Genomic DNA, 24,762 nt, shown 5'->3' on the forward strand with positions numbered 1-24,762 from the left:
CCTACTAAGCTTACACTATCTAGCTCTGCATATTAAGGACTGTAACTATCATCTGCACTGTTGTTTTAGATTGCTAGCTCTTGAGCCTACTAACATCTATCCTTGCACTGGGTTAGTCTCTCCTGTATGTCATCTGCTGTCCTACCACCTACTACCATACATGATTGCTAACCTATCTGCATCCTACCTGTTACCATCTATACTCTCATGAACATTTCTCTTAAGTGCTGTTCACCTATTTGTCACTGTTCATACCTGTCTCTTCAACTCATCACCACTATACTGCTATATACATCTATCACTCCAGGAACATCTTATTGAGTGTGTATATTTGTATGCTGAATCAGACAGACCACAGTGATGAGTCTTGGGAGTTGGAATTGGTATTTCAACGTATCTCTACATGACTACTGAGTGGAGTTTTTCTGCAGCTGCAAATCCATCTTGTTTCAGAAAACGCAGGAGCGTTACAGTGCCACACTGCTGTGAACATGGTTCCTCCTCCTCCATCTCCTCCTCCTCCTCATCCTCCACCTCATCATCCTCCAGAACTGTGCCCTTGCTGGACAATTGTGTACCTGGCGTTTGTGGGGGTGCAGGAACCCACCCTCTGAGCCACTTGTGAATGACTGCCCTGAAAGCCTTGGAAATTATCCCTCTTCTTCCTCCTCCTCCTGTGGCACATCCTCTTCCAACACCACCCAAAGCATTTTTTCAAGGAGGCAAAGAAGTGGGATAGTAACGTTGAGAACGGTGTCATCGGCACTGGCCATGTTGGTGGAGTACTCAAAACAGCACAACAAGGCACACAGGTCTCGCATGGAGACCCAGTTATTGGTGGTGAGGTGGTGCTCTTCCGCAGAGCGACTCACGCATGCGTGCTGCAGCTGCAACTCCACTATGGCCTGCTGCTGCTCGCACAGTCTGGCCAGCATGTGCAAGGTGGAGTTCCACCTTGTGGGCACGTCACATATGAGGCGGTGAGCGGGAGGCTGAAGTTACGCTGCAGCGCTGACAGGCGAGCAGCAGCAGGGTGAGAACGCCGAAAGTGCGCACAGACGGCCCGCACTTTCTGCAGCAGCTCTCACATATCGGGGTAATTTTTAAGGAACCTCTGCACCACCAAATTCAGCACATGTGCCAGGCAAGGGATGTGCATCAAACCGACTAGGCCCAGAGCTGCTACAAGATTTTGCCCATTATCGCACACCACCAGGCCAGGCTTGAGGCTCACTGGCACCAACCACTCATTGGTCTATTGTTCCATCGCCCTCCACAACTCCTGCACGGTGTGGGGTTTTTCCCCCAAACAGGCAAGTTTTAAAACTGCCTGCTGTCGTTTACCCCATGCTGTGCTGAAGTTGGTGGTAAAGGTGTTACGCTGACTGACTGGATGAGGAGGCGGTAGAGGATGAGAAAGCGGAGTAGGAGGAGTTAGCAACAGGAGGCAAACTGAAGCTCCCTGAAATCCTCGGTGGTGGAAGGACATGCGTGTCGTGGAAATTAATAGGGCTTGGAGCATAGAAACCCACTTCATTGCACTCAGAATTAATACGCACCAAACACTATTAATAGCTTGTACTGAAAAGTACAATTGTACCGCTCTTTTGTATAAAGGTTTCCAAGCGCTCGGCAGCAAAGTAATTGAACAGACAAGCTTGCTGTAGTCAATTCAATGCTCTCTGGAGGGTTCCTCTGAGTAACTGAACTCCTCCAGGACACATCAGGTTTATTTAACAAAAGGGAGTTACAGGGAGTGGCTTCAAGACCACCAATCACATAACATGTATACATTCAAAAAGCACAATAGAAAATGTGGAGTACATGCCCATGAATGGACACGGCAGAACAAAAGGGAATTCCAAACCGTAGCACATGGTTTCCCATTGTTCCCCCATGTCAATTCATAAACATGTACTCATACTTATTAGTGGGTCCAATCATACATGATTCATATATAAACCAAATATGACAGTGACCATTCTAACTGTTCCAGTTGATGAGGCTTTATCTGCATAAGACAATAGTAGCAGTGTTTCAATCACACGGATCCGAATGTGACTAAAAGATGCCCTCTATTAATCTTGGTAAAATGATAAGAATTTCCATATCACAAACATAACTCAGCAGTACAGGGCCCGGAGCTGCAGACATAGATCTGTGTGATGGACTCTCTTTGCTACAAGTATTGTGCCATCTCATCCAATGGAAGGTTTTCACTAACAAGTCTTTCCTACAATGACAGTTAAAGCGATAATCACTGTGAATAGCGATTATCGGTAAAACCGACACTGGGAGACATTATGACTATTTAAACTAAAGAAAATGTCCACAATTACATTTCCACAACAGCCCCTCCTCTTTGTCATATGCTCCCATGTGACCCCTGATGAATCTTCTTCTTCTTCCAAATTAGCAGAACAGTTCTTCTCACGATAAAAACAATCCATTTTAAAAGGTTTATAAAAAAAAAGAAAAAAGATAACGGGTAAAAACAATCCATCGAAAGGAAACAACACTTGGGTTCCGTTCTTCGGGAGATGACTTCAGACAGAGGGCATGAGACGATGGGATGCGTTGATCAGCGGTTGGGCTGGGGTCCTTGGCGTCTGATGCATTGGCAGGTTTTCGGGGCGTCTTGTCTCAGCAATCAGGACGAGGTCATCTGCTCGGGCTTTGGTGACTCGGTCGACCAGACAACAGGATAATTTCACCACGGCATATAAGAGGAATAGAAACAAGAACAACATAAGTATATATACTCCTATTTTCTTCAACCAAGATCCAATGGAGAACAAAAAATCCCCAGAAAACCTCCCAAAGCATTAAAAGGATTCCAACCCTCGCTAGCTATAGCTCTGGCTCTGCCTTGCAATGAAGTTACCTTATCCATATGGGCCTGGACCTTATCACTGGTGTTTGCTATACCGGAACAGCAGTCTTCCCCTATAAATTCACAGAAACCCCCCCTTGGAAGCTAAAAGAAAATCTAGTACCATTTTCTCCTACAGTAAAAACACCCGGAGTTTCATTGGTGAGATGACTGCTATACCTGTCCCACAGGTTGTAGATCCTACAAATCTAGTTCCGGTGCCAAAACTAAAGTTAAAGCCCATCCGTGGACTACCTGATTGTCCCGATACCCAAATTGTATTGACCAGAAAAGAACAGGAGCCAGAGCTAACATTAAAACTAAAATTGATGTTACCCTCTAGGAATGTGTCATTAAATTCTGTGGACAAGTGTCTCTTGGTTGTCTTCATGATAATACAAACGTCTGTCATTGCTGAGGTGTAATAGCTAGGTGGGGGTTTGGAGCACACCCAGCCATTAGACCTGTTTGCCGTCTTGGCCAGCTGAAAATGCATTGCCTTTGCTAAATATGTAAATAAAAACGATACTCCTCATTATCATTCTTGGATGGAGTTGAACAGCTTTTTGCAGTGGCTGGCATGGATCCAGAACCTCAAGGAAGTCGGCGTTGTCAGCTGAACCTGGTAATACCTCAGAATACCTCCGCTCCAATCCCGTCCCTTGACGTTTCCTCACAATGACTCAGTTACCTGGTTGGACAGAATGTACACCGGTTATCGTGTCAGGGTCCGGGAGAGACTCCCGAACCCTATGATGGACCTTTTGGAGCTCCCTTTGCCAGGACTGCACCCACCCCATCAGCTGAGAATGTAAAAGTGACAGCTGCTGAGGAAAGCACAATCCAGGCTCTGGTTGACTCCCAAACAAAACTTTGTAGGGTGAAAACCCATGGGGCATTCCTGTTGGGGTAAAGAGCAATGAAAAAACATTCGAGCCGTGGCTCTTTCTATTCAGCCGTTCAACCTTACCGCTAATCCCTGAAGCGCCGTACATACCTCTGCAAAGATCTGACCAGTGAAGTGTGATCCGCGATCTGACTCGATCGTTCCAGGCAGCCCCCTTGCGACAAACTATCTCAGACAGGATCTTTTTCGTGGTGGCAGTGGCAATGGCATGGTGAACAGGCCAAACCTCTGGCCACCCAGAAAACATATCTGAAAAGACCAAGACACGCTCGTTCCCCAGCAAAGTGATATAGTCTCAAAACTTAGTTACAACAAAAATGAGACAAAATATACCACAAAAAAACAGCTTAAACAAAAACTTACAAAACAAAAAAATTGTTACCCCTGAAAACAGACAAAAACACAAAAAACAAAAACTGATGGGTTGGATATATATATATATATATATATATATATATATAAATATATATATATATATATATATATATATATATATATATGCTAAATATGAACAAAAAGATGGACATAGCTAGCTAGAAAAACACTGCAATGATCCTGTAAAAAAATCTTCCTAGATGCCAAATTTCAATTAAAATGAAAAAAACATTACTTTTAAACTGAAATACAGTGCAAAAAATAACATAACAAAGTTGCCCTTTGTTTCTAACTTCCACAGCGGACAAAGAAAGTAAGCCTTGGTTTAAAACAACAAATTTTCAAAACTGAAATGAAGTGTCTTACCACATGGCCGGCCTTTGTTACAGCAAACCCGACTCACTTCCCTCCTGTTTTCCGCTGTGAAGCTAGAAACGATGTGTTAGGGCTACCTGACTTGCCATACTGTCGTGGAAATTAATAGGGCTTGGAGCATAGAAACCAGCTTCAGTGCGCTCAAAATTAATACGCACCAAACACTATTAATAGCTTGTACTGAAAAGTACAATTGTACCGCTCTTTTGTATAAAGGTTTCCAAGCGCTCGGCAGCAAAGTAATTGAACAGACAAGCTTGCTGTAGTCAATTTGATGCTCTCTGGAGGGTTCCTCTGTGTAACTGAACTCCTCCAGGACACATCAGGTTTATTTAACAAAAGGGAGTTACAGGGAGTGGCTTCAAGACCACCAATCACAGAACATGTATACATTCAAAAAGCACAATAGAAACTGTGGAGTACATGCCCATGAATGGGCACGGGGAACAAAAGGGAATTCCAAACAGTAGCACATGGTTTCCCATTGTTCACCCATGTCGATTCATAAACATGTACTCATACTTATTAGTGGGTCCAATCATACATGATTCATATATAAACCAAATATGACAGTGACCATTCTAACTGTTCCAGTTGATGAGGCTTTATCTGCATAAGACAATAGTAGCAGTGTTTCAATCACACGGATCCGAATGTGGCTAAAAGATGCCCTCTATTAATCTTGGTAAAATGATAAGAATTTCCATATCACAAACATAACTCAGCAGTACAGGGCCCGGAGCTGCAGACATAGATCTGTGCCAAACTGCTATCTGCCTCAGGCCCAGCCGCCACTGCATTTACCCAGTGTGCTGTTAGGGAGATATAACGTCCCTGACCATGCTTACTGGTCCACGTATCCATAGTTAGGTGGAAAAGTAGTGACGGCTGGGCATGACGTACTGTGGGGCAGCCACCACCATAAGGCTTTTAAAACTTTCTTGGTTTTTGAGGTGTGCACTCCACTGCAGCTCATGTTTTGCACTTAGATGCCTGGTCATGCAGGTTGTGCTCAGGTTGAGAATGTTTATGCCTCGCTTCAGGCTCTGATTGCACAGCGTGCAAACCACTCGTGTCTTGTCATCAGCACATTGTCTGAAGAACTACAAAGCTAAACAACTCCTTGGAGCTGGCTTTGGTGTGCTTGGTCCCTTGCTGCGTTGGGCAGTAGCAGGCGTACTGTCTAGGGAATGGCCGCTCTGCTTTTGCACCCTGCTCTCTCTTCTGCTGTACTGGTGGCTCTGTGCGACCACCGCCTCTTCCTCCAAACTACACAGGTCACCTGCATGACGTTCGTTCCATGTGGGGTCGAGGACCTCATCGTCCTCGACATCATCTTCTACCCAGTCTACACCCCTGCCCTCCTTGTCAGTCTGCACAATTCTGAAAGCCACAGCAGTTGGCACCTGTGTTTCGTCATCATCCGAGATGTGCTGCGATGGTCCTCCCATGTACTCATCTTCAAACATAAGTGGTTGGGCATCGGTGCACTCAATCTCTTCCACTTCTGGGGCAGGGCTAGGTGGATGGCCCTGGGAAACCCTGCTAACAGAGTAATCAGAAAGCAGAAGAGACTGCTGCATGACTTGGGGCTCAGACTGCTTTGCTGATTTGCAAGGGGGTGAGGTGAAAGACTGATAGACATTGGCTGCAGGTGCCAACTCTGACCTTTCAGCAGGAGACTGGGTGGGAGACAATGTGAAGGAACTGCAGGCACTGTCAGCAGCAAACCAATCTACTATCGCCTCTACTTGTTCTGGCCTCAACATTCGTAGAGCCGCATTAGGCCCACCAAATACTGCTGCAGGTTCTGTCGCCTACTCACAGCTGAGTTGTGTGTGTAGCTGGCACAGATCGACCACGTCCTCTCCTTGCAACAGGAGCTCCACCAGCAGCACCACGACCAGCGCCACGTCCCTTATTTGATGTTCTCCTCATATTCTCAAATTTAGGATCTTGCCATAAATGGGTGTTTTTTGAATAGCCTGAAAATTATTGAAGTATTTCAAGCTTGTTTTTATTACAGATGCAGCAAGCAAGGGCTGTAAAATTGTGTATTTTGCCCAAAAAGGGTGTTTTTTTTACTAAGACAATATGACAGCAGTATATAACGCTTGAATTCTACATGTACAGATGCAGCAAGGGCTATAAAATTGGGGATTTTAGCCCAAAAAGGGTGTTTTTAAAAACCCAGAAAATTATAGCTATATTTATAGCTTAAAATGCACACTGAATAATGTGGCAGAGGCCCCAGATGGAGAGTCTTGCCAAAAAAGGGTGTCAAAAATGTCACAAAAGCACGTATGCAGTGCTGGTGCATTGAGCTTGAATAAAATGCCCCCCCTCCCTCCGCCGCCCACCTATCTAACAGATGGATAAAAGTTATTTTTCTCTGTCACTGGGCTCAGGGCAGAGTAAAAAGATTGTGCACTGCACCCACACAACAAAATCTATGTAGATTGCAAGCTGAGTTCTGATTAAAGAATAAAGCATCCAGGTGTCCGCTCTACTCTAATTCTGTCCACTCCACTCCTATTCTCTCCCTCAAAGCAGCAGCTGCAGCTTTTCCCTACACTAGATAGAGGAGAGTAACATGTGGCGCTATGTGACTCCAGCTTATATAGAGGCTGGGTCACATGCTGCACTGGCCAATCACAGCCATGCCATTAGTAGGCATGGCTGTGATGGCTTCTAAGGGCACACAAGTTAAACGCTTGTTGATTGGCTGCCCTGCAGCTTTTTTAAATGCACCATTAAATTGCTGAACACCGAACTCGATTCCGAACATACAGTAAAATGTTCGGGTTCGGGTCCGGGTACCAAAAACCCTAAATTCTTGTACGAACTTCACAGTTCGAGTTCGCTCAACCCTATTATAGAAAGCTCAAAAAAAACATTAAACATTTTTAAGATTTTCTTTTATTCCATTTAGATATTAAGAGTTACACATTATTTATACAGACGGCTTTCTTTCCTCCTAGATTAGTTATGGAGCCAGAGACACTTTACTGAGTGATAGAAAGATGTATCCAAACTTTTTCCGGACAGTTCCGGATGATGAGATGCAATATGTGGCCATAGCAAAGTTACTGGAAAGGATGAAGTGGAACTGGGTCGGGATCCTTACATCTGATGATGAATACGGAGAGAGGGAGATCCGACAACTCAGCAAACATTTATCTAATCATGGAATTTGTATTGAATTCAAGATTCTGGTGTCTAAAAAGAATCATAAAAAAATTCCTCCAGAGCTGCAAACCTCAACTACGGAAGTTCTTATTATCTGTGGCTCAGTTAGTATGACTTTTTACAAGTTTTTGTATAATAATGTCCCTTATCACAGGGAGAAAACATTTATTCTACCAGATTCTTGGTCAATGAGTATCATATTATTTTTTCATATCAGTAAATGCAGCTTGGTGTTCTCATACCCCTATTTCTACATAACAAGAATTCAGGAATATTTTAAAAGTTTTAATCCTTCCAGCCACTTAAATGACCCCCTAATGGAGGATCTTCTCATAACTCATTTTAGATGCTTTTCAAAAAACCAAATGAAAAATGTCCTTATTCCACACTCAACTCGATTTCCTGTTAGTAACTGCAGTTTGGAGACACTTGCACCTGGGTTATATTTTTCTGATGATGAAACATCCTATAGAGTGTTTATCTCCGTCTACATTATGGCTCAAGCATTACATTACATGGATTTCTCTTATAAAATAAAGAACAAAAAATCTGAAATGAATCCACACACAATAAAGTATAAGGTGAGAGGGTTGAATGAAAGGTCACTCGTATCTTTTTATACTCGGTCAGTTTAGTATTGGAACACAATGTGCCCAGACACGTCTTTCCACCACAAACATCACCCCCAATTTAGGTTCATGTTTAGTTTAGAGGTGTTTAATAAAGTTCACTGTTGGAGCTTTTTATTTTATTTTTGCACACATGTTTAAAAAATAATTTTAGGCCTGAAGATTATGTAAAACCCCCAAACCGTATATTTTATGACAGCAGAGACCCTGGAGGAACAATGCTTGCTGTATTATCTTTTTCTGTCACATGATACTAGTGCAATGCTTTACCAAATGCAATCTTTTATTTTTAGTAAAATATGCAATGTTAGTTACTTTTAGGGCATTCATATATAATATATTACCCACTTAATTGGTAGGATATAAAAGATGAGGTTGCACTGAGTAGATAGATACAGAATTACAGAATTGTAGTATCAATGGACTGTGATTGTGCTGATCAGGACACTCGTAGTCCATTCACAAGTCCTCCATCTTTCTAACAAAAATCCTGTACAGATGTATGGGCAGAAAGCTGAAGGACTTGTCTGCAGGAGCCGGACATTGCACCCACAATCCACTCATACCAGATAACTTCTTCCCCTCCAGCATGTGTGCTTATATAGAACATATGTAGCACAATTAAAGCTTTTGTGTGCAGGTGCCCCTCCATCTGTGTTTATTTCTGTATGTGTGTGTATGTGGGGGTGGGGTCATAATTTCTTGAGGTGGTTTAAGCGCTTGGATGTAACTTTATTTTCTTACAAAAAGAGGACAAAAAATCCCCTTTGTGATATTTTTTTTTGGACAGGTTCCCTTTAACCACTTGCCCTCCAGAAGATTTACCCCTCTTTATGACCAGGCCATTTTGTTGCTTTTCTGTACTGCGTTATTTTAACTGACAATTGCGCAGTCATGCAACTCTGTACCCAAATGACATTTATATCATGTTTTCTGCACAAATAGAGCTTTCTTTTGGTGGTATTTGAATATTTTCCCTGTTCATTCTGTTGGTGAAAAATTCCAATAAACCTATATTGATTGGTTTATGCAAAACGTATAGCGTCTAAAAATGATGGTATATATACTGGAATTTTTTTATTTTCTTTATAGTAATGGTGGCGATCAGTGACTTATAGCGGACCTATGATAGTATGTCAGGCAGTCTGACACTAACCGACACTTTGTGGGAACCTGTGATACTAATACTGTGATCAGAGCTAAACATATACACTGTCTTTCTTTTCTAGGAATTTTATTGGGATTTACAAAGAGATAGAATAAAACAACATAACATGTGTAACCAAGTACATAGCTTCCAATATTGAGTAGGAACATTGCATGAAATCGGTAACTTATCGTGTGTTAAATCCTGTTTCTATCCGTGTCACAGGCAAAGAAAGTAGCTGACTTAGAGAGTAAGGGGACACAGAGAATGATACACAAGTTGTCCATTACCAATATCTATGAGTAACTTGGAGTTTTTCCTGATTAGCCATGTCTTATTATGGGAGTAGCTTGTTATTACCGTCTCCCAAGGCAGTGTTCTGTATGTAGATGGCTATATGAGGTTTAGACGTTATATACAGTTAGAGATGTCCCAAACTATTCGCCGGCGAACATCGCTTCTTCGCGTTCGCCGAGGCAGGTGAACATATGCAATGTTCGGTCCACCCCCTATACATCATCATTGAGCAAACTTTGATCCTGTACCTCAGAGTCAGCAGACACATTCCAGCCAATCAGCATACCTCCCTCCCAGACCCTCCCACCTCCTATAAAAAAGCAAGGACAGCATCCATCTTAGATTCATTGTGAAGCTGCAGTGTTAGTTAGAGCAGGGAGAGTGCTGCTGCTGCTGCTGAATTAATAGCTAGGCCAGTGTTCTGTGTCCACTCCAGTCCTCAAAGACCCATCTGCTGTAAGGACAGCGTCCTGACAGCACTACAAAAAGCCCTTTTTAGGGCTGGTACATCAGTCTGCTTGTTTTTTTTTTTTACAGCATATATATATACAAAGTATATTGCAGTTGCCTGCCCGTGTGTGAGAGGCCACAGGCCCACTGTACTGTGTGCACACCACTCATATCGGGTGGCACAGTACCTTGCAGATGAAAAAGTCATTTAATTTTTACCCTTTAATATAGTTGCAGTTGCCTGCCAGTGTGTGTCAGGCCCACAGACTGTACTGTGCCCACTGCCCACCACTCATATAGGGTGGCACAGTACCTTGCAGATAAAAAGTAATTTTATTTTTTCTCTGTAATATAATTGCAGTTGCCTGCCAGTGAGTGTCAGGCCCACAGACTGTACTGTGCCCACTGCCCACCACTCATATAGGATGGCACAGTACATTGCACGGCGCACGCACAGTGCCCCAAATTGGAAGTAAGAGGACCGTCCAACCAACTTTTTCCATCTCCCGTTACCTAAAATCTATTACATACACCGGCCCCTGAAAGGGGACAAAACAGAGATTAAACTGGTAAGCTCTGCGGAGCTGGGTATTTTTTGACTGCGTTACTGAACGCTCATGCACAATGGCTGTAGGCTCATGCGTCCTTTTGTGGAGGTGACAAACCTGGTCAGTCAAACCCAAGGCAACATCATCGACCTCATCCCATATGCGTTTTTTTCTGGAGCGTGCCCTGCGAAGAGTGCTGGATCAGGCCGCAGATGAGCATGAAGAGGAAGAGTTGTGGTCACCATAACCACCAGAAGCAGCCTTGTGGTCGTCGATTGCTGGACCTGTGGCAACGCAGAGAGAGGAGTCTGAAGAAGAGGAGTCAGAGGAGGAAGGTTTAATAATACATAAGAAGCAATGTGTGCAGTAACTCACAAGACATAAGTTAAAGTCAGGCTGTGTAACATCATCAGATCTTTAAAGCATCCTCTGGGGGGAGGGAGGTGGTGGTACATCGACCCCGCGCATGCTCAGAAACGCGTCGTGCCTGCCGTTCCTTTGCTGTTTGAACTCACCACCCCTGGTGACGGGAGAGCGTCCATCCATCCACGGAACCTTGCAGCCGTCGGTCACTTCCATCTGACCGCTCATAGTACACTGAGGCGGGAGGCTGCCGGCTTTATTTCCTCCCATTAAACATCTACTCAGCCACGGACGGCGCTTTGGATTGGACATCACCACCTCCCTCCCCCCAGAGGATGCTTTAAAGATCTGATGATGTTACACAGCCTGACTTTCACTTATGTCTTGTGAGTTACTACACACATTGCTTCTTATGTATTATTAAACTGTCTACAAAAAGGAGCGCTTCTCCTTTTTGTTTTTTTGCTCTAACAGAATCTCCTCTTGGTCTGTGGAAGAGCGGCTCAGTGTTTATGGACTACTCCTTTCTGACTACACGTCGATCCCATACAATACAGTAAATTTATTCCATCAGCTTTATTTAGTGTTTTGCTTTTGTCCCTTTCCCTGACCCCTCCCCCCCCCCTCCCCCTTCTCCTTGCTTTTTTAATTGACTCATCATACCCATCCCCTGTGTTGGAGGTTTTTAGCGCTCTGGTTTCACATATGTTCAGAGGAGGAAGGTGGCTTTGAGGAGGAGAAAGACCAACCACAGCAGGCGTCCCAGGGGGCTTGTTGTTAACTTTTCCGGGACCCTTGGAATTGTACGTGGCTGGGTGGAGGAAGAGACCTTCAATGATGTACGTGAGGACAAGGAACGGGACATGGCTAGCTTGGTATCCAACCTTGTGCAAATGGACTGTTTGCGGTTGTTTGCGGAGCGTTAAACGGGGAGTTTGGTCTGTCAGAGTTTGGTCTGTCACTGTGAAGCAAGCGTAACCCTTACACTACCTAATCGATACAACATCATACCTGATCGCATACACACACTGGATGTTTTAAAGCACCTTATTCCGAACAATTTAGGAATGTTAGGTGATTTATGCCCTTTATGGATTAAAACCAGACTCTGCGTCAACTACGTAATTTTCCATGGGAGTTTTGCCATGGATCCCCCTCCGGCATGCCACAGTCCAGGTGTTAGTCCCCTTGAAACGAAGGGCGTGGCTTCCGGCGGAGTGAATGGCGGCTTTCTAGCACCGCCCTGTTAGCCCCTAGGGACACTGACCGCTGCAACAGCCCTACGAACACCGCTGCCGACACTCACCTACTGTGGCTGACCCGCTACACGCCCGTGACCAAGATGACACGCCGCAAGAAGGACCCCGGCCAGCTGAACAAGCTGGAGAACTTCTTCACACAGTCGGGCCCGGGACTCCACAAACATGGCGGCGGCGGAGCGCGCCAAGGCACAGAGAACCGCTTGCCTTCTCCACAGCAGCATCCGATCTCTTCCGCGGCTAGGATCGTAGCCAACCCGGATAGCGGGACCTCCTCGGGCTCAACTTCCCCTCCTTCTCCACCACTATCACCTGCCTCACGCAGCCCGGCGAAGAACAAGCCCAGGAAGGCTTCCCCACCAGGATCCTCCAACTTCCCAGGTATGCCTGCTTCATATTCTTCTCCAGCCCCAGCCGCTGCCCCACAACATGTGCCTGATGCATTTGCTGCCTACCCTTCAGGGGATCATCCTGTTTCTGTGTCCCTGTTGAAGGACATGATGTACACTTTGAAAACTTCTATGCACGCTGACATGCTGTCCTGCATGAATCGGTACAAGTCTGAAATACACTCCCTGGGCACCAGAGTGGACTGTGTAGAACATGCTGTATCTGCCCAGACTACATCCTATAATGACATGGTGGAAGCTGTGAACACACAAAGGGACGAAATACAATGGTTAAAATCCAAAGTGGCTGATCTGGAGGACCGTTCCAGAAGGAACAACATTAAAATCAGGGGGATACCTGAATCGGTTTCTCCAGATAAGCTCCAGCCGTATGTCATCACTCTTTTTCGAGCCCTGCTACCCTCTACCACACCTTCAGACCTCCTGATAGACAGGATTCACAGGCTCCCCAAGCCCACATTCATAGCAGGAGACCTCCCCAGGGATGTGCTATTGCGGATCCACTTCTACCATATTAAGGATCAGATCATGAGGGCGATCCGCACATCCACCTCAACACCAGCTGAGTATACAGGCATTCAACTTCTACCGGACTTGTCACGGCACACGCTCCAAAGCAGACGCAACCTGGCTACAATTACTAAGGCCCTGCGTAACAACAATGTTCCTCACAAATGGAGGTACCTAGCTACCTTGTTTGTTAGCCATGTGGGCTCTACGGTTGTGATCCAGACCCTGGAAGAAGGTCTGGCGGCTCTCCGCAACTGGAACATTCTTCCCCCAACTCCGGCGGGAGTAACCACTTCCCCCCAACCTATGCTCCAAGAAGAACCTTGGCATGTGGTTTCCCGCAAGAGATCTGCCAAATCTAAATGATTCCCTCTCTAGGGCTGCGCATTTTTTCCACCTACCCTTACTACGCACCAGTGTCCCTGGCCCAAGGATGCTCGCATTCTCTATGGCCCTCAAGTTCGCTTTTAACAGCATAGACTGTTCACGGACCGCTGAGACGGTCCCTTTCTTATATCTCCCCGTATTTGCTTTCTTCCCTGATTGATATCCGTCATCCCTTGATCCTACTTCTGATTTATTTGACTACACCGACTGCCATGTCTCATCTGGACTGCCTCTATGCCGTAGGATCTTCACATCCAAGTGACACTTCTTCTACAGCATCACTACGCCTCCGTGTTATCAACTGTCTTCAAAAACCCCCATGACCATCAAATGTTTAACAATTAACGCCAACGGAATGAATCATCCTGCGAAAAGACACTCACTCTGGAAGGAAGTACAGGATAGCAAGGCGGACATAGTCGTGGTGCAGGAGACGCACTTTCAGTCTCATAATCACCCACGCTGCCTACACAGGAACTTTCCACATGTCTTTTTTGCCAATGGCCCGGAAAAGAAAGCTGGTGTAATGCTGGCGTTTAGAGATTCGTTGACCTTCCATTTAAAATCTACACTGCTGGATCCAGAGGGACGTTTCATCATACTTGCCTGTGATGTCAATAATCTTCCCCTAACGATTGTGGTTCTGTACGCCCCGAACACTCACCAGCTGCGTTTCCTACGCAGATTGCTCAAACAGATCTCTCGGGTGAAGTATGGGCATCTACTAATGTGTGGAGATTTTAACTTGGTAGTCGACCCCGGGTTGGACTCCTCGTGTCCTTCCGGGGGCCGACAAGTTTCTCTGGCTAATTTGTTGAGATCAGAAGGTCTGTATGATGTATGGCGCTGTTTAAATGCATCCGAGAGGGACTACACGTTCTTTTCTAATCGCCACCATTCGTATTCACGCATTGACTTGTTTGTCACAGATATACGTCTGCTGGAGAAGTCCCTTTCCTCGGTGGTCAAGGATATCACCTGGTCAGACCATGCAGCGGTCGAACTGACCATCGGGGAAGGGACACCTATCAGAACGTCATTCCTCTGGAGATGTGACAACAGAACCTTGCAGGAATCCAATTTGCATATCAAGAAGAACCTAAACGATTTTTTTGAGATCAACACTCCATCTGTTACTGATCCTTGGGTATTGTGGGGTGCACATAAAACTTTTATAAGGGGAGTGTGCATTCAGCAACATGCTAGGGCAAAAAAACTACGACAGGCAAAAATGAATGATCTCCTTTCCCAATTGCACACCCTTGAAACCATGAACAAACAGTCCCCCATGGATGCACACTCTTACAAATTGTCTCAACTTAGACATGAACTGTGCCTCATGCTCCTAGACCAGTCGGACAGACTACTGAACAACTTAAGGAAATTACATTACACGCAAGCGAACAAGGCAGGTAAACACCTTGCCTCAAGGGTCAAACAAAAGCAGGCTAAAGCGAGAATTCCCTTCCTACATACTTCATCTCAAACCCCCAAAAAAATATTCCACCCACAAGACATAGCCGATTCCTTTGCCGACTTCTATGCCTCTTTATATAATCTGAAAGACAGCCCCGACGAACACCAACCTGACGATCACATTATAAATGGTTTTCTGTCTTCACTATCACTACCTTCCCTTACAAATTCCCAACTTGACTCCCTCAACCTCCCCATTAATGTGAAGGAGGTGGAAGATTGTATCAAAACACTACCTAAAGGCAAATCCCCAGGCCCGGATGGCTTAATTAATGAGTACTATCAATATTTCTCCCCTATACTTGCTCCGCACTTAGTCACAGTTTTCGGGAAAGCCTCATCTACCGGCACACTCCCCCCTGACATGCTCCGGGCGTATATTTCCACTCTCCCCAAACCGGGTAAGGAACCCACGACCCCTGCCAATTTTCGCCCAATCTCCCTCCTCAACTCGGATGCAAAGCTTTTTGCTAAAATTTTGGCCAAGAGGCTACAGTGTGTGTTGCCCGACCTTATCAAACGCGGCCAGATGGGATTCATGCCAGGGAGACACACATCAGACGCCACCAGGCGTGTTATAGATATTGCCAACTATACTGCCCTCCACAAGGCCCCATCTGTGCTTTTGACAATCGACGCCGAAAAGGCATTTGATAGGGTGCATTGGGGGTATATGTATGCAACCCTGAACAAATTTGGCTTCACTGGCCCCATCTTACTAGCCATCAAGGCATTATATTCCAAGTTAACAACTCCGGTATTCTGTCAAAATTGTTTCATATCACAAACAGCACGAGACAGGGATGCCCATTATCCCCTACACTGTTTAACCTAATTATCGAACCCCTGGCGGAATACATACGCACTGACCCTACTATATCCGGCTTCTCTATCGCGTCAATGACCCACAAAATAAATCTATTTGCGGACGACATAATTCTTATGCTGACAGACCCACTCTACTCACTTCCAGCCGCCTACCAAGCCCTGCAAAATTTTAGCAAAATATCTTATTATAGATTAAATGCGTCCAAGTCGACAATTCTAGATCTGGGGGTGAACAGCTATACCAAATCTCTATTGCTAAAATCTGTACCCATCCCCTGGTCATCCTCTAGTGTACATTATTTGGGCATTGACATCACGGATACGCCAACCACGCTACTTTCTACGAACCTAACACAAATACTTAAGAAAACCGAGGCAGCATTGAAACAAATTGCAAAAACAGAACTAGCGTGGTGTGGACGCTTGGCGGCATATAAAATGATAGTCCTTCCCCAAATTCTATATCTATTTAGAAATCTACCCATCCCTTTCCCATACACTAGTCTCTCCTTATTGACCAAATCACTCCACAAATTCCTTTGGGAAGGCAAACGGGCCAGATGTGCGCCCAAAGTCCTTCACAGGAGGAAACAGCTGGGAGGTGCGGGACTGCCTGACCTGTACTCCTACTACTGGGCGACGAATCTTTCCCAGACCAGATTGTGGTTACGGCGCTCCTCTCCTCCTATCTGGGTTGACCTGGAAAATGCTCTGTCACCTACGGAGGACCTCGGCACTCTCCTTATTAGCGATAGATGGATTCCCTGGGATCTCAAATCACTTACCCTACCTATGCAAGCTTCTCTGCAAGCTTGGCGCAAATCCACACCTCCTCAATATTACGCCAATGTACTGCCGCAAACAAAACTGCCTTTATCCACGTTGACCTCACTTATTCCGGATCTCCCTGTTCGACTTCTCAAACGTCACAATATCACAGATATTGCCCAATTCCACAGGGAAGACGCACTGATGCCCCTCCACACTTTCTTACGACACAATAACGTTCCTGCATCTCTGCATTTCATCATTCTACGCATATACACCACTTTCTTACTAAATACCCACTGGAGAGTCAACAAACGAATTTGGGACCAATACACTAACCCGCCTAATAAACCTAAAGGCCTTGCGTTCTACTACGACATAATCCTGGACAATTCCTCATTTCTGAAAACTCCCTCTATGTTTAAATGGGAACGAGACTTGGGTAAGACCTTTCCTATCACGCAGTGGCAGCGGACGCTGCAGATAGTACACAAACATACGCACTGTGCTACCCATTGGGAAATGGCCATGAAAATAACCAATAGGTGGTACTACACACCGTACCGTTTGGCTGGATTCTCCAGTGTGTACTCCCCCCTATGCTGGCGAGAGTGTGGAAAAGTAGGAACCCTCCTTCATGTGCTTTGGGAGTGTCCTTCCCTCAAAAGTTTATGGAACTCGGTATTCAGATACATGGCGACCCATACTGGTTGTATCATTTCTCCGAATCCAGCTTTGGCCCTTCTCCACCTGGGTATTGATAGTCACCCTTATCGTTTCCATGCCTGGATTACTCATATGCTTATTGCAACGCGCTTATCTATATTGCGCAAATGGAAAACCACTACCCCCCCTCTATGCAGGAGGTAATCGCGTTAGTACAAACTAACCACAAATTTGAACGCTCCATGGCTATAAACGAGCTGTCGCTTGCCAAATTTGATCACTGTTGGGGATTCTGGTCTTCTAAATGTGGCAATACTAGCTTTCCATCACCCAACGCGGTTCCTGACCCTGCTGCTGCAAGGTCACAACCAACCTCCTCCTTATCTCACTATGAAGACAGGGTTGTATGGTAATACTGGCACTGTTGTTATGTTATGCTATTGATATTGTTCTCTTTCCGCCATATGTTACCTGTGATTGATATTGATATTTGGATTTGATATTGACTTTAATATATTGGACCTTGATTCTGTCAAGGAAGTATGATCGAGACCGACGGATCCCTTCCCCCCCCTTCCCCCCCCTTCCTTTGTTCTTCAGTGTATGTTTTTGATTACATGACCTTTACGGCTACGCCGTTGTTTGTTATATTTGCAAAAAACCCAATAAAAAATGATGAAAAAAAAAAAAAAGTCCCCTTGAAACAACTTTTCCATCACTACTGTGGCCAGAAAGAGTCCCTATGGGTTTTAAATTTTGCCTGCCTATTGAAGTCTACGGCGGTTCGCCCGGTTCGCCCGTTCGCGAACATTTGCGGAAAATTTGCGTTCGCAAATTACAGTAGCTTTGGAAATAATAGGGGAGAGGATTTGGAGGAAATGTGAAGAGGTATGGAGAAGGTGCGGAAGAGAAGTCCAGGGACTGTAGTGTAGGGGATGAGCATGTTAAGCTAGACAAGCCAAGGCGTGTTTACATATACAGTATCTCACAACAGTAAGTACACCCCTCACATTTTTGTAAATATTTTATTCTATCTTTTCATGTGACAACACTGAAGAAATGACACTTTGGGCCAAATTCATTGTACCTCCAATTCTGATTCTGTTCTATTTTACCTCCATTTTGACTATTTTTAGGTGCAAATGCAATTCACTATAACACCATCAGAAACGTTATGAGCAGTGTCAAATTCATTAAGATCAGGACTGGACTTAAAAACAGTCCAGCTAAAAGGTGAACTATTTTTTTAAAAATCACAAAATATGGCAGGAAAAAAATAAAAAAATGTGTGGGAAAGATGTGTTATATGATTTTGAGCTAAACTGCTTTTAAACTGTGTGAAAATGTTAAGTAGAAAAAAAGATATTAATAAAAGTGTAAAATGCAAAAATAGCTCCAGAGTCAATTTCTGGCAGATAGCCCATGTGAGCATGCTCCAAACCAAAAATTAGGCTGAAAATAACGTTTTTGAAAATGTTAGTGGGAGTTTTATTGAATTTGCGGCAAATACCGCTGCAAATTCGCGGTAAAACGGCACTATTCCGGCGCTAATAATTTTATTTTTTTTTGCACATATCTATGTATGTCTATATATATATATATACAGTGGGTACGGAAAGTATTCAGACCCCCTTAAATTTTTCACTCTTTGTTATATTGCAGCCATTTGCTAAAATCATTTAGGTTCATTCTTCTTCCTCATGAATGTACACATAGCACCCCATACTGACAGAAAAACACAGAATTGTTGACATTGTTGCAGATTTATTAAAAAAGAAAAACTGAAATATCACATGGTCCTAAGTATTCAGACCCTTTGCTGTGACACTCATATATTTAACTCAGGTGCTTTCAATTTCTTCTGATCATCCTTGAGATGGTTCTACACCTTCATTTGAGTCCAGCTGTGTTTGATTATACTGATTGGACTTGATTAGGAAAGCCACACACCTGTCTATATAAGACCTTCCAGATCACAATGCATGTCAGAGCAAATGAGAATCATGAGGTCAAAGGAACTGCCTGAAGAGCTCAGAGACAGAATTGTGGCAAGGCACAGATCTGGCCAAGGTTACAAAAATATTTCTGCTGCACTTAAGGTTCCTAAGAGCACAGTGGCCTCCATAATCCTCAAATGGAAGACGTTTGGGACGACCAGAACCCTTCCTAGAGCTGGCCGTCCGGCCAAACTGAGCTATCGGGGGAGAAGAGCCTTGGTGAGAGAGGTAAAGAAGAACCCAAAGATCACTGTGGCTGAGCTCCAGAGATGCAGTCAGGAGATGGGAGAAAGTTGTAGAAAGTCAACCATCACTGCAGCCCTCCACCAGTCGGGGCTTTATGGCAGAGTGGCCCGACGGAAGCCTCTCCTCAGTGTAAGACACATGAAAGCCCGCATGGAGTTTGCTAAAAAAACACCTGAAGGACTCCAAGATGGTGAGAAATAAGATTCTCTGGTCTGATGAGACCAAAATAGAACTTTTTGGCCTTAATTCTAAGCGGTATGTGTGGAGAAAACCAGGCACTGCTCATCACCTGTCCAATACAGTCCCAACAGTGAAGCATGGTGGTGGCAGCATCATGCAGTGGGGGTGTTTTTCAGCTGCAGGGACAGGACGACTGGTTGCAATCGAGGGAAAGATGAATGCGGCCAAGTACAGGGATATCCTGGACAAAAACCTTCTCCAGAGTGCTCTGGACCTCAGACTGGGCCGAAGGTTTACCTTTCAACAAGACAATGACCCTAAGCACACAGCTAAAATAACGAAGGAGTGGCTTCACAACAACTCCGTGACTGTTCTTGAATGGCCCAGCCAGAGCCCTGACTTAAACCCAATTGAGCATCTCTGGAGAGACCTAAAAATGGCTGTCCACCAACGTTTACCATCCAACCTGACAGAACTGGAGAGGATCTGCAAGGAGGAATGGCAGAGGATCCCCAAATCCTGGTGTGAAAGACTTGTTGCATCTTTCCCAAAAAGACTCCTGGCTGTATTAGATCAAAAGGAGGCTTCTACTAAATACTGAGCAAAGGGTCTGAATACTTAGGACCATGTGATATTTCAGTTTTTCTTTTTTAATAAATCTGCAACAATGTCAACAATTCTGTGTTTTTCTGTCAGTATGGGGTGCTATGTGTACATTCATGATGAAGAAGAATGAACCTAAATGATTTTAGCAAATGGCTGCAATATAACAAAGAGTGAAAAATTTAAGGGGGTCTGAATACTTTCCGTACCCACTGTATATATATATATATGAATCACAAAAAAATATATATATTTCTATACATAAATATATATATATATATGTGTGTGTGTATATATATATATATACACACACACATATATATATATATATAGATGGCCAAAAAATTATTATATGTGTATATATATATATATATATATATATATATATATATATATATATATATATGTTTTATTTATTGATTTGCCTATGTGTGTATATATATATATATATATATATATATATATATATATATATATGAAAAGGAACACTAATACGGCTCCTCCCCGAAAATTAAACATTGTATATGTGTGAAATTAATATATTTTTGGGTTGGTTAGATATATAAAGTAACAATAATATATGGGTTTTTGCATATGTGTATATATATATATATATATATATATATATATATATATATATATATATATATATATATATATATATATATATATATATATATATATATATATATATATATATATATATATATATATATATTATATATATATATATATATATATATATATATATATATATATATATGTTCTGCCCATATTGGTCATAGTAAAGTGCTGTTACAGATTATACTGCAATGTTGTTGATGTTGCTGCCATCTAGTGGTCAGAGTTAGTTATTATAGTTATTATTTGCCAGAACACAGAGGAAGAGGCTGTAACCTTTAACCTGGAAGTGTATTTGCTAGAGCTTGACAGGAAAAGGTATTCCCCTCAAAGGGAAGGGCAGTAACCTTTAACCTGGAACTGTATTTCCTCCATTTCACAACTGACTCCCTGATACTGCAGACTGTAGCAGAAGAGCTTCTATCTATTTAGGACTAATGATGGAATTGTCTGTAAGTACATCCACTGATGGAGTGAGGCTGCTGTATAATGTTTAATGTACTGACACATATGTTTTGTTTATGTTTATGTTGTAGTTTTACAAAGTTATTCAGAAAAAAGAATACATACAGATCTGATGTCTCCCGTTTCTTGACTTCTGAATTATTGTTAAGCTGTCTGACTAGTGTTATACAACAGTTCAATAACGCGAAGCAGAACAGTAAAAAGACAACCACATCCGGTCTGGAATAAACTGAGACGCCATTACTGCAGCATGAGTCTAAGATCAGGAACAAAGTACAAGGCTGATGTCACGACACAGCAAGGCGCAGGGAGAACATTCCCGGCGCCCAGCAAGACGATGCACAATCAGAAGCTGCCCGTGTCCAGCTACAGTACGCAGAAAAAGAAGCAAAGATGATGCAAGAGTTAGCAGCAAAGAAAGCTGTCACAGCACAAGAAGAAGCCAAGATGATGCAGGAGTTAGCAGCAAAGAAAGCTGTCATGGCACAAGAAGATGCGGAATTAGAATCAAAATTGCTCATCCTGCAGCGATAAGCTGCAGTTGCTCAAGCAGAGGCCGATGCCTACATGGGAACAAGTCGATCAGGAAGTGAAAAATCATATAAAGGCGCAGAGGTTCCAGAAAAAACTCTATTCTCTACAGATCGTACAAGTGAGTACATCCAGAACCTTACTGATGCGCATACAAAGGAACAGTCTCCTAAACCTGAAGCAAAGGAAGTCAGGCCGAGATCAACAGACCCCTTGAGCAGGCCCAATCAACCACATGAGGTCAGCGGCTGCCAGCAAATCAAGAATGAAGCACCAGAAACCCCTAAGAACAAAAAACAAGTGTTCCCATCGCCTCAACCTATAGATTACATGCGCGAACAACAATGTGCAGTGGACGTCACCAAATATCTCATCCGCAAAGAAAAGGTTAGCTCAGGCTTTCTCCAATTCAATGACTGTCCTGAAAACTTTTCTAATGTAGTGCAAGGGCCTGCCAGATTGCATACAAATTGAAAGTGTTTAGGTTTGACCTCATATTATCTGGTTTTGGTAAATCTAAAGGAAAAAGTCTTCAGAAAATCTTATAATGTGTCGGCCCATTAGGCTGGCCATACTTGTTCAACTTTTGTTGTACAATTTTCTGGTAGATCTACCACAAACCACATAATGTGAGGTCAAAGCTAAACAACACATTCACTTGTATCTAATTAGGCAGGCCTTTGTACTACATACTTGAAGGTAAATTTCAAGAAAATTGGACAGAAAATTGTAAGAAAATTGGATCATGTATGGCCAGCCTTAGTCTAAATGAAAAAGCCACTTTGTGCTCATGCTGAGATTATTGAAAGCATTTATGTGTGTTGACTTGTAAGAAACTTGGATCATGGATGGCCAGCCAAACACTCATTCATTAGTGAACTGGTGATTTTGGTTAAGGAACCGACAGACCCAATTAATTACTTTGCTGGGCGTTTCCTATACTGGGTGGGTGTAGTTTAACCAAGGTTATATAAAGGGATGTATAAGAGCAGATCATTTGGCTTCTGGCAGCAGGGCCACATGTCTTTATGGCCGAATTTGCTTTTGGGGGTGAGGGGGGTTTGCTGGCATGCCTAAGGATATTGCAGTAAGTGTATTTTGTTGGATGAATACTTTTCATGCTCTAAATGTTTGGTATAGTTTTTGCAAAGTGTGTCTTTATGTACTCTGTACATGTTTTTTTTTTTTAATTTTCATGCCTCTGTTTAGCTGTATGTTCTACTGATTTGATGGTATTTAAATGGAAAGGCAGGCTCATGCAAACAATAAACATAAAAGTATGTTGGGTATGTTTTATGCTTAATACTGTCTACAACTTATTTTGATTGACTTTTGGAAATTGTAAGCTCTATCTATCCATCATATGTTGTATCTTTGCACTGTAATTTGAATAAAAATTACTTGATTTGGGGGTTTTGGGGGGCACATTTCGTATGTAAGGAGAATCCGCGCTTGGGATATATTAGAATCTAAATGAGACCGGCTGCAGCCCACCTATATAACTATATTCCTAAGATATATAGTGAAAAATGGAAAACTTAAACAAGGTATATGGCGCTGCCTCTGTGCTCTTATTAATTGATGGAATTCCTTAAAAGTGCCACAGTGCAATAAATATATAATATGTATCTCCTATGTTGAGATAAATGAAGTGATATGGAAACTAATAAAGGTGACTAAAATGGTAAAATATATTGTGAATGGTATTCCAAAAATCTTAGTAGCGTAAAATTAATAAACGCAAAATAAACAAGCCGTGGCGTGTTAAAGCGATAAGTGACAAATATTGTGAAGTGTGTATGGTGATCATAAACACTTAGTGTAAAAATACCATAAGGGTCCTGTTCCTTAGTAAGGCTGAATAAAAACAATCCTAAAATATATGATACAAGATCAGCGGAGCCTTATATATAACAGTTCATAAATGTCCTCGGAAATACACAGTATAAAGTGTCACAAATAAGTGATAAAAGGTGATATAAAATCTGGAGTGGCGTGTAAGAATAAAAAATACGTGATGAAAGTGAGTGATAAAAAATTACGTGGTATAAAATAAAAAATATATGGAATATGAAAAATATATAGTGTGAGCGGCTATATCAATCCCTAGATATAGCTGAATAAATTGATATAAATTATGCAATAAATATAAACCAGCAGGGCACTATATATAAAACCAACCTACAAATGATTCAAGAGATGTGTAAAAAAGTGCAAGTAGCAGAGAAGTAGCAGCAATTATTATCGACCTGAATCTGAAATAAATATAATAAAGAAAAAGTAGTCCTTGAATAGTCCACTTAATTCTATCAGATATATCAAAATACAATCTTTCCCGCAATTATGGTAATAATAAATAGTCCATAAAAAACTTCAATGTATAAGGAAATGTTTCCCAAAAAAGTGACTTCAGTGCAGGTGCTTCAACGTATCGCTTTAAGGGTGCCAAACACAGGTGATCACTCCGTGCTCCCCGCACCCCCAGGACCGCACTCACCAGAATGAATCACCCCTACAGGGGTAACGGGCCTTAGGTATACTATTCCCTCTGGTAATCTCTGGGTCCCCTCTGGTCTCCCTGGATGGTCCAGTTAGGATCGAGTGCTGTCCTGTAGCCTGCTCGAGTCCGGTCACACTTCCCTTTAGATAAGTGGGTGAAGGAG

At 43.1% G+C, this 24,762-nt stretch overlaps 1 protein-coding gene and 1 pseudogene across 2 annotated transcripts in view; both read left to right on the forward strand.

The window, feature by feature from the left end:
• Positions 1-9,800, forward strand: part of LOC309567811 (uncharacterized protein) — a gene marked incomplete at both ends in the record, with an annotated part of 84,694 nt that extends 74,894 nt beyond the window's left edge. The window contains 2 exons of the mRNA XM_082273269.1: positions 7,511-8,299; positions 9,720-9,800. Coding sequence (XP_082129395.1) covers positions 7,511-8,299; positions 9,720-9,800 — 870 coding nt within the window. The remainder of the gene's footprint in view (positions 1-7,510; positions 8,300-9,719) is intronic.
• LOC309567775 (vomeronasal type-2 receptor 26-like) overlaps positions 1-24,762 on the forward strand; it is a 411,836-nt pseudogene that overhangs the window by 198,692 nt on the left and 188,382 nt on the right. The window lies entirely within an intron of this gene.

This window comes from Pelophylax lessonae (assembly GCF_965119305.1).
Source record: "Pelophylax lessonae genome assembly, chromosome: 1".
Lineage (NCBI taxonomy): Eukaryota > Metazoa > Chordata > Amphibia > Anura > Ranidae > Pelophylax > Pelophylax lessonae.